The sequence below is a fragment of the Emydura macquarii genome, unplaced genomic scaffold, assembly GCF_026122565.2.
Source record: "Emydura macquarii macquarii isolate MOO-44397 ecotype Brisbane River unplaced genomic scaffold, CSIRO-AGI_Emac_v2 contig_915, whole genome shotgun sequence".
Classification (NCBI taxonomy): Eukaryota; Metazoa; Chordata; order Testudines; family Chelidae; genus Emydura; species Emydura macquarii.
In genome coordinates this window covers 37,803-53,379 of record NW_027131052.1, presented here as the reverse complement: position 1 = coordinate 53,379, position 15,577 = coordinate 37,803, and the positions used below count along the sequence as shown (strand labels likewise).

The 15,577-nt window shown below is 45.3% G+C and overlaps 1 protein-coding gene across 2 annotated transcripts in view; it reads left to right on the top strand.

Moving 5' to 3' along the window:
* ARHGEF39 (Rho guanine nucleotide exchange factor 39) overlaps positions 1–15,577 on the top strand; it is a 48,902-nt gene that overhangs the window by 32,131 nt on the left and 1,194 nt on the right. The window contains exons 6-8 of one of the 2 annotated variants that reach the window (XM_067543506.1): positions 41–111; positions 11,271–11,399; positions 14,009–14,071. In XM_067543506.1, the coding sequence (XP_067399607.1) occupies positions 41–111; positions 11,271–11,399; positions 14,009–14,071 (263 nt within the window). Of the gene's footprint in view, positions 1–40; positions 112–11,270; positions 11,400–14,008; positions 14,437–15,577 lie in introns of those variants that run through there. The other variant, XM_067543503.1, reaches the window with a different exon arrangement.

The window sequence follows — 15,577 nt, the reverse complement described above, 5'->3', positions numbered from 1 at the left end:
TATGACATGTGAATACACCCTTTTACTCTCTCTGTCTTAGATACAAGCACTTGTTCAGAGACCTGATGGAGAACACCAGCCCAGACAGTGTGGAGCTCCAGCACCTTGCAAGTATGATGCGCCTGTAGATTCCAATGCCTTGGTCTAGATTATTCCCTTTGCAAACAACAATCAGATTTTAATAATTTCTCTGACCCCAAATCCTTTTCTGTGCTGAATCCTAATAGATTACGGTCTTTCCCTGCCTCCCCCGACCAAACACCTCGACTTCCTGAAACCTAATGGGATTATTTCCATGATTGGAATGTTAAAATCAGTGGTTATAACACATTTAGGAAGGATTGAGTGTGCAAAAGGGGAAGGTGAGTGGCATTCTGTCAAAAATGGCATTACCTGTTTCTGAATTGCTGATAACTCAGAAGAAAATAAACTTGAATGTTTATGGATCAATGTCCTAACAGATAAAGCACAAGATTGGGGTTTTAGCTGGTGTCTGCTACAGGCCACCAAATCACACTAGGGAACAGGATGACCACCTCTTTACGCACTAATCTACAGTATGTAGACGAAAAAAACCTCTGAGATGATGATGATGGGGGGCCTTCAATTGGAGTGGCATATGCTGGAGGTCTCAAGCTGATAGTCCTAAAACATCCTTGGAATTTATAAACATTAAAGATGATTTCCTAATTCAAAAAGTGTTGTAGCCAACACAGGGGAATTCTATATTAGGCCTTGTCCTAACAAATAAAGAGAAAACGATCACAGAACTAAAAATTAATGGAAGCTTAGGTAACAAGTGATTATTACTTGATCATGTTTATAATTAAGGTTAAGATTTTGTCATGGTTATTTTTAGGAAAAGTCAGGGACAGGTCATGGGCAATTAACAAAATTTCATGGAAGCCTGTGACCTCTCCCTGACTTTTACTAAAAATAACTGACAACATGGGGCTGATGGGGAGGGGAGCTTTGAACCCCGCAGCAGTGGATGGAGGGATCAAGCTGTGGATGACAGCTCTGGGTTGCCACACCACCTGCATTTGCTCAGGTATCCAGGGTTCCCCTACTGCCTGGGGTCCCCCCCATGGCAGCTGAGAGTTGCAGGGGCTGCTCAGAGCTCCGGGTTCCGCCATCAGCTCATAGCTCTGACCCAGCCACTCCAAGGCTGAAGCAGAAATGTCATGGAAGTCATGGAATCTGTGACCCCCGTGACATAATCTTATTCTTATTTATAATATGAAAGCAGAATGAAGTTCAGACCAGTTTTATTTATATATAGATCTTGGTACTTTAATAGGACCAATTTAAAAAAACTGAAAGCGATCATAAGCCAAATTATCTGGGAGGAAGAATTTAATCAGAAAAATGTGAATAATCGTTGGGAATTATTTAGTAGGGGAAGTAGAAGTGGGTGGCAACCTAGGCAGCAGTGACCATAAGATGGTAGAGTTCAGAATCCTGACAAAAGGAAGAAAGGAGAACAGCAGGAAATGGACCATGGGCTTCAGAAAAGCAGACTTTGACTCCCTCAGGGAGCTGATGAGCAGGATCCCTTGGGAGGCTAATATGAGGGGGAAAGGAATCCAAGAGAGCTGGCTGTATTTTAAAGAAACTTTATTAAGGGTGCAGGAACAAACCATCCTGATGTGCAGAAAGAATAGCAAATATGGTAGGCGCCCAGCTTGGCTTAACAAAGAAGTCTTTGATGATCTTAAACACAAAAAAGAAGCTCACAAGAAGCTTGGTCAGATGACTAGGGAGGATTACAAAAATACTGCTCGAACATAGAATCATAGAATATTAGAGTTGGAAGGGACCTCAGGAGGTCATCTAGTCTAACCCCCTGCTCAAAGCAGGACTAACCTCAGCTATATCATCCCAACCAGGGCTTTGTCAAGCCTCACCTTAAAAACCTCTAAGGATGGAGATTCCACCACGTCCCTAGGTAACCCATTCCAGTGCTTCACCACCCTCCTAGTAAAAAACTTTTTCCTAATGTCCAACTTAGACCTCCCGCCCTGCAACTTAAGACCGTTGCTCCTTGTTCGGTCATCTGCCACCACCGAGAACAGCCTAGCCCCATCCTCCCTGGAACCCCCTTTCAGGTAGTTAAAGGCCGCTATCAAATCCCTCCTTACTCTTCTCTTCTGCAGACTAAACAAGCCTCGTTCCCTCAGCCTCTCCTCATAAGTCCTGTGCTCCAGCCCCCTAATGATTTTGGTTGCCCTCCGCTGCACTCTCTCCAACTTGTCCACATCCTTTTTGTAGTGGGGGGCCCAAAACTGGACACACTATTCTAAATGCGGCCTCACCAATGCCGAATAGAGGGGAATAATCACTTCCCGTGACCTGCTGGCAATGCCCCTCCTAATGCAGCCCAATATGCCATTAGCCTTCTTGACAACCAGGGCACACTGCTGACTCATATCCAGCTTTTTATCCACCGTTACCCCCAGGTCCTTTTCTGCAGAGCTGCTGCCCAGCTCATCGGTCCCCAGTCTATAGCTGTGCATGGGATTCTTCCTTCCTAAGTGGAGGACTCTGCACTTGTCCTTGTTGAACCTCATTAGATTTCTTTTGGCCCAATCCTCCAGTTTGTTTAGGTCACTCTGTATCCTATCCCTACCCTCCAGGGTATCTACCACTCCCCCCAGCTTAGTGTCGTCTGCAAACTTGCTGAGGGTGCAATCTACCCCATCCTCCAGATCATTAATAAAGATGTTGAACAAAACCGGCCCCAGGACCGACCCCTGGGGCACTCCGCTTGTGACCGGTTGCCAGCTAGACATGGAGCCATTGATCACTACTCGTTGAGCCCTATGCTCTAGCCAGTTCTCTATCCATTTTATAGTCCATTCATCCAACCCATACTTCTTTAACTTGCTGATAAGAATACTGTGTGAGACAGTATCAAAAGCTTTGCTAAAGTCAAGGTATATCACATCCACCGCCTTCCCTACATGCAGGAATGAAATCAGGAAGGCCAAAGCGCAACTGGAGTTGAAGCTAGCATGGGATGTGAAGGGAACAAGAAGGGTTTCTACAGGTATGTTACCAACAAAAGGAAGATTAGGGAAAGTGTGGGCCCCTTACAGAATGGGGAAGCAACCTAGTGACAGAGGATTTGGAGAAAGCTGAGGTACTCAATGCCTTTTTTGCCTCTGTCTTCACAAACAAGGTCAGCTCCCAAATGACTGCAATGGGCAGCACAGAATGGGGAGGAGGTGAACATCCCTCAGTGCAGAAGGAACAGGTTCAGGACTATTTAGAAAGACTGGACATACACAAGCCCATGGGGCCAGATGCAATGCATCTGAGGGTACTGAGGAAGTTGGCTGATGTGATTTCAGAGCCATTGGCCATTATTTTTGAAAGCTCATGGCAATTGGGGGAAGTTCCTGATGATTGAAAAAAGGCAAATATAGTGCCCATCTTCAAGAAAGGGAAGAAAGAGGATCCAGGGAACTACAGACGGGTAAGCCTCACCTCAATTCCTGGAAAAATCATGGAACAGGTCCTCAAGGAAACCATTTTAAGGCACTTGGAAGAGAGGAAGGTGATCAGGAACAGTCAACAAGGATTCACCAAGGGAAAGTCATGCCTGACCAACCTGATTGCTTTATATGAAGAGGTGACTGGCTCTGTGGATGTGGGGAAAATGGTGGACGTGATATACCTTGACTTTAGCAAAGCTTTTGATACAGTCTCCCTTCTTCTTATCAGCAGGTTAAAGAAGTATGGGTTGGATAAATGGACTATAAAATGGATAGAGAGCTGGCTAGATCATCAGGCTCAACGGGTAGTGATGATCAATGGCTCAATGTCTAGCTGGCAGCCGATCACAAGCGGAGTGCCTCAGGTGTCAGTCTTGGGGCCTGTTTTCTTCAACATCTTCATTAATGATCTGGAGGATGAGGTAGATTGCACCCTCAGCAAGTTTGCTGATGACACTAAGCTAGGGGGAGTGGTAGGTAGGATACAGAGTGACCTAGACAAATTGGAGGATTGGACCAAAAATAAATCTGATGAGATTCAACAAGGAGAAGTGCAGAGTCTTGCACTTAGGACAGAAGAATCCCATGCACAGCTAGACTGGGGACCGACGAGCTAGGCAGCAGTTCTGCAGAAAAGGACATGGGCGTTACAGTGGATAAGAAGCTGGATATGTGTCAGCAGTGTGCCCTGGTTGCCAAGAAGGCTAATAGCATATTGGGCTGCTTTAGTAGGAGCATTGCCAGCAGTTCACGGGAAGTGATCATTCCCCTCTATTTGGCATTGCTGAGGCCGCATTTGGAGTACTGTGTCCAGTTTTGGGCTCCCCACTACAGGAAGGATGTGAGTAGGTTGGAGAGAGTCCAGCGGAGGGCAACAAAAATGATTAGGGGGCTGGAGCACAAGACTTATGAGGAGAGACTGAGGGAACTAAGCCTGTTTTGTCTGCAAAAGAGAAGAATGAGTGGGGATTTGATAGCAGCCTTTAACTACCAAAGGGGGTTCCAGGGAGGATGGAGCTAGGCTGTTCTCAATGGTAGTAGATGACAAAACAAGGAGCAATGTTCTACAATTGCAGTGGGGGAGATCTAGGTTGGATATTAGGAGAAAGTTTTTCACTAGGAGGGCGGTGAAGCACTGGAATGGGTTACCTACGGAGATGGTGGAATCTCCATCTTGAAAGGTTTTTAAGCTGCGGCTTGACAAAACCCTGGCTGGGATGATTTAGCTGAGGTTAGTACTGCTTTGAGCAGGGGGCTGGACTAGATGACCTCTTGAGATTCCTTCCAACTCTAATATTCTATGATTCAAGAATACCTTTTTAGATGACCAAAAAGCAACAATTTAAGAAGAAAGCTATGCTGGTTCAAAAACAAACATGGTTGTAGAATCAGTGAAGGCAGCTATAAAAAAGTAATATATAACAAATGGAAGAAAGGAGAAGTTGATAATAATGAATATAAATCAGAAGTTTATGAATTGTTTTAAAAAAAAAAAAAAAAAAGAGCCAAAGGATACAAGGAGAAATCTATGGCTAGCAGAGTTAAGGACAATAAGGAGTTTTAAAATATATTAGGAACAAAAACAGTCCTGACAATGGTATTGGTCCATTATCAGATGGAAATGGTAGACTCATAGGGCTAGAAGGGACCACAAGAGTCATCTAGTCTAATCGCCTGCCAAGTTGCAGTATTTGTTGTGTCTAAATCATCCAAGACAGATGGCTCTCCAGCCTCCTTTTGAAAACTTCCAGTGAAAGAGATTCCATGACTTCCCTAAGCAGTCTGTTCCATTGTCCTACCGTTCTAACAGTTAGAATATTTTTCCTGAGATTTTATCTAAATGTGCTATGCTGCAGTTTGAACCCATTGCCTCTTGTCCTGCCGTCTGTGGCAAAAGAGAACAACTTTTTTCAATCTTTTTTATGACAACCTTTCAAGTATTTGAAGAGCACTATCATATCCTCCCTCAATTTTCTTTTCCAAACTAAACATACCTAATTCCTTCAGTCTTTGCTCATATGACTTGATCATCTTTGTCACTCTCCTCTGGATTCTTTCCAGTTTCTCTACATCCTTTGTTATCAATAATAATGCAAAAAAGGTAGAAAGGCACAATAAATATTTCTGTTTTGTATTTCGGGAAAAACAGATGATATAGTTTCACCATATGGTGAAAACAATCTTTCTATTCCCCATGGAGGATGTTAAATTGAAGCTACTAAAGTTAGGCATTTTTAAATCAGCAGGTCCAGATAATTTGCATCCAAGAGTTTTACAAGAGCTGGTGCTAGCTGAACCATTAATGCTGATTTTCAATAAATTTTGGAGCCCTGGAGAGTTCCAAAAAACGAAGAAAGCTAAAGTTGTGCTAGTTTTTGAAAAATGTAAAAAATGGGATGGCCTGGGTGATTATAAGCCTGTCAGCCTGACCTTGATCCCAGGAAAGATAAGGGAGCAGCTGATACAGGATTCGATTAATAAAGAACTAAAGGAGGGTAAAATAATAAATACAAATCAACATGGGTTTATGGAAAATAGATCCTGTCAAACTAACTTGATATCTTTTTTTATGAGATTACAAATTTGGTTGATAAAGGTAATAGTATTGACATAATATACTTAGATTTCTGTAAGGTGTTTGAGTTGGTACTACGCAACATTTTGATTAAAAAACAGAATGGTATAAAATTAACATTGCACACTGAGACTGATAGGTCTCAAAATGTACTATAAATGGGGAATCATTAAACAGGTCTGTATTCTAGTGGGGTACTGCAGGCTACGCTATTTAACATCTTTATCAATGATGTGTAAGAAAACAAAATAATCACTGATAAAGTTTGCAAATAGCACAAAAATTGGGGGAGCGGTAAATAATCAAGAGGACAGGTCACTGATTCAGAATGATCTAGATCGCTTGGTAAACTGGCCACAAGCAAACAATATAGGTTTCAATAAGGCTAAATGTAACTGTATACATCTAGGAACAAAGAATGTAATGTATATTTACAGGATTGGGGAAGCAGTGACTCTGAAAAAGATTTGGAGGTCTTGTTGGATAATCAGCTGAACACGAGTTCCTAGTGTGACACTGTGGTGAAAAGAGCTAAAGAGATCCTGGGATCCATAAAAAAGAATCTTGAGAAATAGTAGACAGGTTACCTCCTATATTTGGCACTGATGTGACCGCTACTGGAATACTCTGTCCAGTTCTGGTGCCTGCAGTTCAAGAAGGATGTTAATAAATTGGAGAGGGTTCAGAGAAGCACCATCAGAAATGATTGAAAGATTAGAAAACTTGTCTTACGGTGATAGACGTAAGGAGCTCAATTTGTTTAGCTTAATAGAGAGAAAGTTATGGGGTGTCTTGATCAAATCCAAGTACCTACATGGGGAACAAATATTTAATAATGGGCTTTTCAACCTAGCTGACATGATCCAATAGCTGGAAGTTGAAGCTAGACAAATTCAGACTGGAAATGAGGCATGCATTTTTAACAGTGAGAGTAATTAATCATAGAAACAATTTACCAAGGTTCATGGTGGATTCTCTATCACTGACAATTTTTAAATCAAGATCAGATATTTTTCTAAAAGATCAGCTCTAGGAATTATCTTGGGGAAGTTCTATGGCCTGTGCTACACAGGAGGTCAGAATAGATTATCATAATAGTCACTTCTGGCCTTAGAATCTATGATTCTTCTTTGAGTGATAGAGTATAAGTATTCCAAAGGTAGGTGTGCATGCATGCCATGCGCCAGAGCCGCAAGTTTTCAGTAATAGTGTCCATTGACCCGCACGTGCGTCGTATGTTGCCTTGTGCTCCACAGGAGGTTATACACTCCTTCAGTTACTTCTTACCGCTGCATTGTCTGAGTTGGAATCCTCTTTCCTCCATGCTTATAGTTTGCTACGAGAACATTTCGTACATTGTATATAGTTAGCTAGTTTAATTGTCTTAGTTGTTTAGATAATTCATAGTTAGTTAGTGTAGTTGGTTTTGCCCTGCTCGAGGCCTGTCCTGACTTCATCAGGGGACTATGCCCTGCATTCTGGGGTTCAAAAACTGCATCTCATGCCCTCGCTTGTTCTCAGTGATCAGTGAGCACTGCTGCTGCTTGCATTGCTTGGGGGAGATGAATCTCCCTGCTCACTCAGCCATATGCAAGTCCTTCTCCTCCCATCCCCCCACCTCCCCAGACTTGTGAGGCTCATCTTTTGCAACTCCGGAAATTTCTCATGCAGGAGACTCTCCAACTGTGTGCAGGGTCAACAGAACTGATGGTGAGCAGTGAGTGCCTACCCATCTCCTCCTGCCCAGATCCGATTGTACCACTGGTACAAGACAAATCCTGCTTTGGCAGATGCATTGCTTTTCTTGGGCCATAGACCACGACTGGTGGTGCACATGAGCTACCTGCACTGATGGCTCCACCGCTACCACAGGTCTCTTCAGACTATCATTCTCCCCTGTTCCCAGTGTGGCTCAGACTCCTGGGTGCGACCGTTGCACCAGACAGTGTATGCTCTGGCACTGCCACCCTGGTACAGATACTGTTGGGGCTCTCTATACCCCCAGGACCCAACCCTCTGGGCTCAATGGCCACTCTGGGACCCGTACCACCATCTGTATCCGCATTCCCAGGCCTCACACCCTTCTGTCCGAGCTCCTGCATTGGAACTGTCCAGTTTGGACAGAGAAACCGAGACTGAGTGGTCCTAATGGTTGCCTCATCCTCTCCTAATGAAGCCCTGATTCCTCCAGTCCTCTTGCCTCCTGATGATAATTGTCAATACCAGGAGCTGCTACAGCAGGTGGCTCTAGACTTGGGCAGACCCCTGGAGGAAGTCCAGGATCAACACCACCAGCTGCTGGACATCTTCCATCCCAGGAGACCATCTTGCGTTACATTGCCCATAAATTACGCTATCCTCCAACCTGTGCGAGCAGTCTGGTACACACTGGCTTCATGGCCTCCCACACATGAGGGTAGAACGCCATTACTTTGTCCTGTCCAATGAGGCTGATTTGCTTTTGTCTTCCCCTTCTCCACTTCCACTTCACTATGCACACTTCCACTTCACAGCACTCCTATGCCCGCCTGAATAGGGTGGTGAAATGCCTCAACCTCCTGGGCCGTAAGGTATGCTCCTCCATGGCTCTGCAGTTCCGCAATACTAACTACCAGGCTTTGCTAGTGAAGTATGACTTTAATAACTATGCTAACCTAGTGGAGTTACTGGAGGATCTGCTACACAACAAATAGTGTTTCTACGCCCAAATGGAGGAAGGTTGCCTGATGGCCAAGGTCAGCCTCCAAGCTGCAGTGGATGTGGCGGATACATCTTCCTACTCCCTTGCCACAGTGTCATCATGCAATGAGACCTGGATGCAGTCTTCTGGCTTCCCCAAGGAGATCCAGACCACCATCCAGGATCTCCCCTTCAATGAGGACAAGCTGTTTTCAGAGAAGACAGACAAATCCCTCCACTCTTTGAAGGAGTCCGGAGCGACATTGTGGTCTTGGGATTTACACCCCATCGCCCTGTGGAAAGCAACAGAGACCACCTTTCTGACCATGCTCCTATGCATCATACCAGGCCACTGACAGTGCCATCAGTCACAGTGTCCATGGCCCTCAGCCACCTCTTCTGCAGTTCCATGGCATCAACCAAAGGCACAGTTTTGACTGCATGTTGAGACCTTCGACCCCCATGTCATCACCCTCAGCCACTCCCCACCTCTGGGGGCCATCTTGCCCTATTTGTCCACAATTGGGGCAAGGTCACCACAGATCATTGGGTACTAGAGATCAAATTCCTTGCCTTCCTCTCCCACTGCCCCCCGATGCCTACTGAGAGTCTCTCTCATTGCAATCTCTTATAACATGAGGCAGACACCCTCCTTGAGAAGAGCACAATAGAACTGGAGCCCAATTTCTTCATTGGCAAGGGCTTCTACTCCCCATACTTTCTCATCCACAAAAAGGGAGGACTGAGCCCTATTCTCAATCTCTGACTACTCAACGCATCCATCAGGAAAACCAAGTTCCATATGGAGACGCTCACTTCCATCATCCCCTGCCTCCTGCAAGGGGCATGGTTCGCAGCTCTTGACATGAAGGATGCATACTTTCACATAAAAATCTGTCCAGCCCACCACAAGCCCAGGCCCACTTTGTCACACGGCTTGGTTTTTGGATGGGGCTCACACACAGACAGTGCCTGCTCAACATCGGTGTGGCATACATTTACACACAGCAGATGAGCTTCCACATGGGCATCCTACACAGTGAAATGGAAGCATTTCACCTCCTAGGCACACCACCACCATCTCCCCCTCGGTGACATCTCCGTCCCCACCATCCTGGATTATCTCCTGGAATTTAGGACTTCAGACCTCGCCCTCAGCTCAGTCCAAGTCTACTTGGCAACACTTAGTACCTTCCTCCTACCAGTGGATGGCCACTCGGTGTTTACCCACCCCACCACCACCCTTTTCCTGAAAGAACTGATGAACAGCTACTGATTGGTCCTAATCCCTACACACACACACACACACACCCCGGGACCTCAATCTTGTACTCTCCGCCCTCATCAGGCCTCCCTTCACGCCCCTGGCCATGCGCTCCCTCTCTCACTTATCCATGGTCATCTTTCCCATGGCCATTGCTTCTGTTAGGCAGGTCACTGAGTTGGCAGCCATATTGGCCAGCCCACCATATACAGTCTTCCATAAAGACAAAGTTTCATTACGACTTCACCCTAAATTTCTCCCAAAAGTAGTCTCAGAGTTTCAGCTCAACTAATCCATCCACCTCCCAGTCTTCCATCCTAAGATGCACATCACTCTAGTGGATAGGACCCTGTATTCATTGGACGTTTGACGTGCACTTGCGTTCTACCCTTGACAGGACCGGCACCTCTCCACACCTTTTCATAGCCATTGTGAAGAGGTCACTAGGACAAGCCCTTTCTTCACAGTGCATATCAAAGTGGGTCTCTACATGCATCACAGAGTGCTACTGGCAGGCTAATGCCCTGCCGCTTGGCAGGATTACAGGTCACTTCATGTGGATGCATGCAACCACCTCCACCTCCCTGGCAGACATCCCCTGGCATGACATATGCCGGGTGGTGACATGGCGTGCCGTGCATACCTTCACCGCCCACTCTGCCATCTCCCAGGGAGCGGCAAAAGATGCAGCTGTGGGCTGTGCTGTCCTGCAAACGATGATAGGTCTTGCGTCCTCACACCCACCTCCAAGTTGATCACTGCTTCATACTCACCTATATTTGGAATACATATAGGGACCATCACTTGAAGGAGAAAGAGGTTACTTTATCTGTAACTGGAGGTTCTTCGAGATGTGTGGTCCCTATTTGTATTCCAATACCTACCCACCATCCCCTTTGCTGCAGACTGCACTGCTTAGTGGTAAGAGGGTGCCTGAAGGAGCGTCGCCCCACATGGACGGTTATAACCTTGCCTGCAGCACAAGGCAATGCATGATGCACGTGTAGGTCAACAGACACTGCTACTGAAAACTTCCAGCTCTGATGCATGCTCACCTGCATTTGGAATATAAACTAGGATCATGCATCTCAAAGTAAGTAATCTTATCATTTTTAAAATCCAGAAGATAGGATAGGGTAGATCCACCTGCATGCCTTTCTCCAGTGCTGGCAGCGTTGCCTATTTCCCAACCCAATATAGATCACTAGCAATGAAGTGGGGTTTTTTTGGTATTGATGTGCTATGTTAATTTCAGGAGCTGTGAAATCTGTTTCTGAGGTGTCTCAATGGGTCCATGGCACAATTCGCAGCCATGAGAACTCCATGCAGCTGCTTCGGGTCCAGAAACTGCTCAAAGGACAGAAGACCAAGGTGCTCACTCCAGGTGTGTCCTACTCATCAGCTAAGTGAACTGGAGGCAGACTTGTGATCACTTCTGATTTAATTAAAATATGATTGGAGAGGAAAATTAGCTAATGCCTCACAAATAGGGTTTGATAAATATCAGATTATAGACAGGAATGATCAGCGGGCCCCTAGGTAGAAGGGGCTGCCTGGTTGGATTCACAATCTTCATTTAATGACCTGGAAGTGAAGGTAGGTAACACGTTAATGGTGCTTGTAGGTGACATTCAATTGGGAGGAATTTGTGACTTGCAGCAAGGATAGGAAAATGATCCGAAGTAGCTCATGGACATTAGTTTGGAAATATGTAGCTAATGTCTCAACCTCATCATTTAACATGTAGTGAAGGCTGACAGTTGTGTTTTTATCCCCGTGTGTGCCTCCTCTCCCCACACACAAAATTCAGGACTCTAATATATTCTGGAGGCAAGGTACCTGGTATTTTGCCCCCCTGTGGTGAACTGATGGAAAGTTTCATCATGAAAAGTTCTGTTCTGACTGCAGAACATGGGAACATATTATGTAAAAATAGGGATGTAAAATACTAAATGATTAACAGATAAGTGTTAGTCGTATCATTAAGACTAATACTTATCTGTTAACCAGCAGCACAGGCTCTGTCTCCATGGTGAGGTGTTGGGTCATGGCAGAGGCAGTGCTGCTGCTCAGGGAGGCTGAGGCCTTGGTGCAGGTGCTGCAGAATATTGGAGACCATGGGTCCGAGACGGGGGTCCCCCATGGAGCAAGGGTGGGGGTGCTACCGGGGGCTATGGTAGGGGACAGGATGTGGGGGGGGGGCACAAAATTTATATTGGTTAAATGGTTACCTTTTATAACTGATATTTACATTCCTAGTTAATAAGATGCTAATAATAATAAGGGGAACTAAGAGAACCATCTATAAAAAGTGAAGCACTCCAAAATGTATGAGGTGGAGAAGAACAGATAAGGAAAAGAAGGGTTGGAACCCTCATGCATAAGGTGTTTGGCATTGTCTGAACAACAAGATAAAAGAGGTGCCCTGACTGGGTTAAAGTGGGAAGACCCCAGTAGCAATCACCCCTCTGTCAATGACCACCTGTTGAGAGATCCACTAGACTAACATCTTTGGATATGACTATGAATATGGCATTGGGCTCTCTCAGGTTGTGTAGATGTACATGTGAGTGTAATTTATAATACGAACAAGATTTTTTTACTTGTAAGTGTGTTTGTGGTTCATTCTTTGGGTGCTCTTCTGAGTCTCCCAATCTAAAAGATTTGTAAAGGGTAACTTTCACCCTATTGATCTGAAAACTGAAGGACCACAGCAGCCAAGGCCACTATCTATGGACACTATAGTTTTAACACAGGACAATCCAATCAATTTAAAATAAAGACTACATTGCTGTTATTGTCCGTGCTGGTTGTGTGGATGTATGGGTGATTGTGTTGATTTGTGTGGGTGGTGAACGAGAGGGTTTGCTGTGGTGAGGGCAGTATGTGTGTGTTTATTTGTGTGGGTGGTTGTGTTGATTTGAGTCTGGGGAGTTATGTATTGGGAGATTTTGTTTATTCGTGTAGGTGATGGTTCGGCACTTGTGTGTGGCAGGTAGGCCAAGTAATCCATCATGTGTGCTGTCTCCTTCATACGACTAATGAAAGTGTTGGTTGCGTTACGTTTGATATCATAGTGGTCTAAGACTTTTGGCATGGCATAGCTACAGCTTTAGCATAGTTGTATACACATTGGTCTAATTCAAAAAATCAAAATGGCTGAGAATTTATAAACGACATTAACAGACCTTGAAACCCAGTGATGATTCAGCCTGGTGGTATTTTGAACAACATAAGCTTGCAACCATGCTTGTAGTGGCTTCCTTCATTTGATGTTGACTCAGACATTTTAGTCTTCAGAATGACATTTCTGGAATCTTGTATACATTTACACACAGTGGAACAGCTTCAACAGAAAAGACTGAAAGAGCCCTTTCCCAGAATACCCCATTCCCAATGGTTAGAGCTCCTATCTCCGCAAAGAGGAGACTCAAGTTCAAATCCCTTCTCCGCATCAGGCAGAGGAGGGAGCTGAACCTAGGTGTCCCACATGGTAGGTGAGTGCTCTCATTACTGGTCTAAAAGTGGGGTACCACCATTTTCTTCACTTTAGGTTTTCTTGAAAAAGAATTAACCTGGCTTAAACACCTCCCTCTGGCCTGGAATTAAGCCCCACCCCTCAAAGGGACTTGGGCACTGAGGCCATGCCCCTCTCTGCCATCGGCTATCTTAGGTAATTCCCCACTCAGTGTGCTGGCTTTTGCAAAACCCATTCTGAGGCCTCCTAACTCTCTCCATGCATTGTATAGGAAGCCTGCGTACCTAACACAGGGTTGTGAATTCCACTTGGCAGCAAGTGACATAAAAGTATTGCAACACCTGTTTCCCTTGTGAAGTCCACCTTTGAAGGTCATTATAGATAAACAATTGAAGATGGTAACAACTCTGGTCATAGATTGCACTGGGAAAATGCAATTATTCCTTCAACTGACACTATCTTGTCCTTGTCACCATTGAGTTCCATCTCATAGCTGTGCTTCCCCCCCCAACCAGGGCGCTGGTATATCCAAGAAGGCTGGCTCATGGTGGTGCCCTCAAAGGGTGAAGAAGTGAAACGTAAGATGTTCTTCCTCTTCTCCGATATCTTGGTTGCGGCGAAGCCCTGCCATCCACTGCATCCCCTGAACTCGGACAAGTTTGCTTGCCAGGCAGTCTATCCACTTAGCCAGTGCACGGTGGATAAAGTGTTTGGCCACACCCAGAGCCAGGGAGGGCTGCTCAGTGTAAGTGTCTCAGTTTCTGGCTGCAAATCCAACAGCCCTCATTTTCCTCCCCCCACCCCATTCTCCCCAAACATCCTGATCTAAAACAGAAGTAATGTGAGAGAAGAAAGTGGGTGTAACTGACCCCTGTAGCTGAGGAAGAGCTGGGAAGAGGCCAAGTGAATAGCTAATTGCTGCAGAAGCAGCAGACTAGAGATAGTAAAATAGTAGCAATGATAAATATAAAGAGAGAGATTGTGTTGCAGAGAGAAGAGTGAGGAAGTGAAGAGCCCACATCACCTCAGTGACCTCCCTGGTGTGCAGCCTGCTCTCTCTGCTGTACTTGGTCTGCTCAGGATGGGGGCATGGCCCTTTGCCCTCTTAGTAGTGCATAGAGGAAGCAGTGCCTGGGAAGGCTCTGCTCATTGTGCCATCCCCAGTGTATCCCCAAAGCAGCATAGTAAGTAAAAGGCAATAGAACGGTCACTAGGACTATGGTTCATCTGAAATCCTGCCAGCAAATATGTGGAGAGTGCCAAAGCATCTGTCGCCATGGATGCAGCTCCTTCTCCTAGCTACTTTTATTTCTACCCCCTTGTCTTTTCATTGAAGGACCTGCCTTTTTTTTTTTTTTTTTTAAAGCAAATTACTCAAATTACATTTAAATTGGGAGTCCATGCTGCCATTTATAGTTACTTCTTAGAACACAGTGCATTAAATACAGCAGGGGAAGTGAGGACCCCTGGGCTCTACTGGATTCCTTGAGCAAGAGGCTTCCTTTCTAGGCTGGTTTCTCAATAGAGTGTAACATGAAGCTTGCTCCTGGACGGCCTGGGGCTAACCAACCCACAGAAGCACACCTGGGCTGGATCAGGTAATCCCTTATAAAGTGCAGCAAGTGACTGCCGTGAAGGAGGGAAGCTCAGCAAACTGCGGGAAGAAAGAATCCTACAGAGAAGACCTTGATACCAGCGGGTTTGGGAGCCAGAAATTTGAGACTCCAGCCACATAGGGTCTGAGTGTGACCTCACAGAGTAGGAAGGGCTCAGGACTAGGGTGAATTGGAGACTGCTGGGAGTGAGCAGGTTCCAACAGAAAGAGCTGGGATGTGGGGATTCTCTACTGAGATCATAGCTTTAAAAAAAGCCTGGGACCCAACAAGAAGGTAAAACCAATTAACTGTACTTTGGAACTTGCAGGGGTCTTTTTTAGTTTTATTTATGTAAACAAACTTGGACATGCATGCTCCCAGAAAGGGTGGTGAATGGACACAAAAGCCTGTGTGTAATTTAAGAAACCTCTTGAGAGGGAATCTGAGACAGGCTGCCTGTCGTGTAACCCCAAGGCCATGACGGGGCAC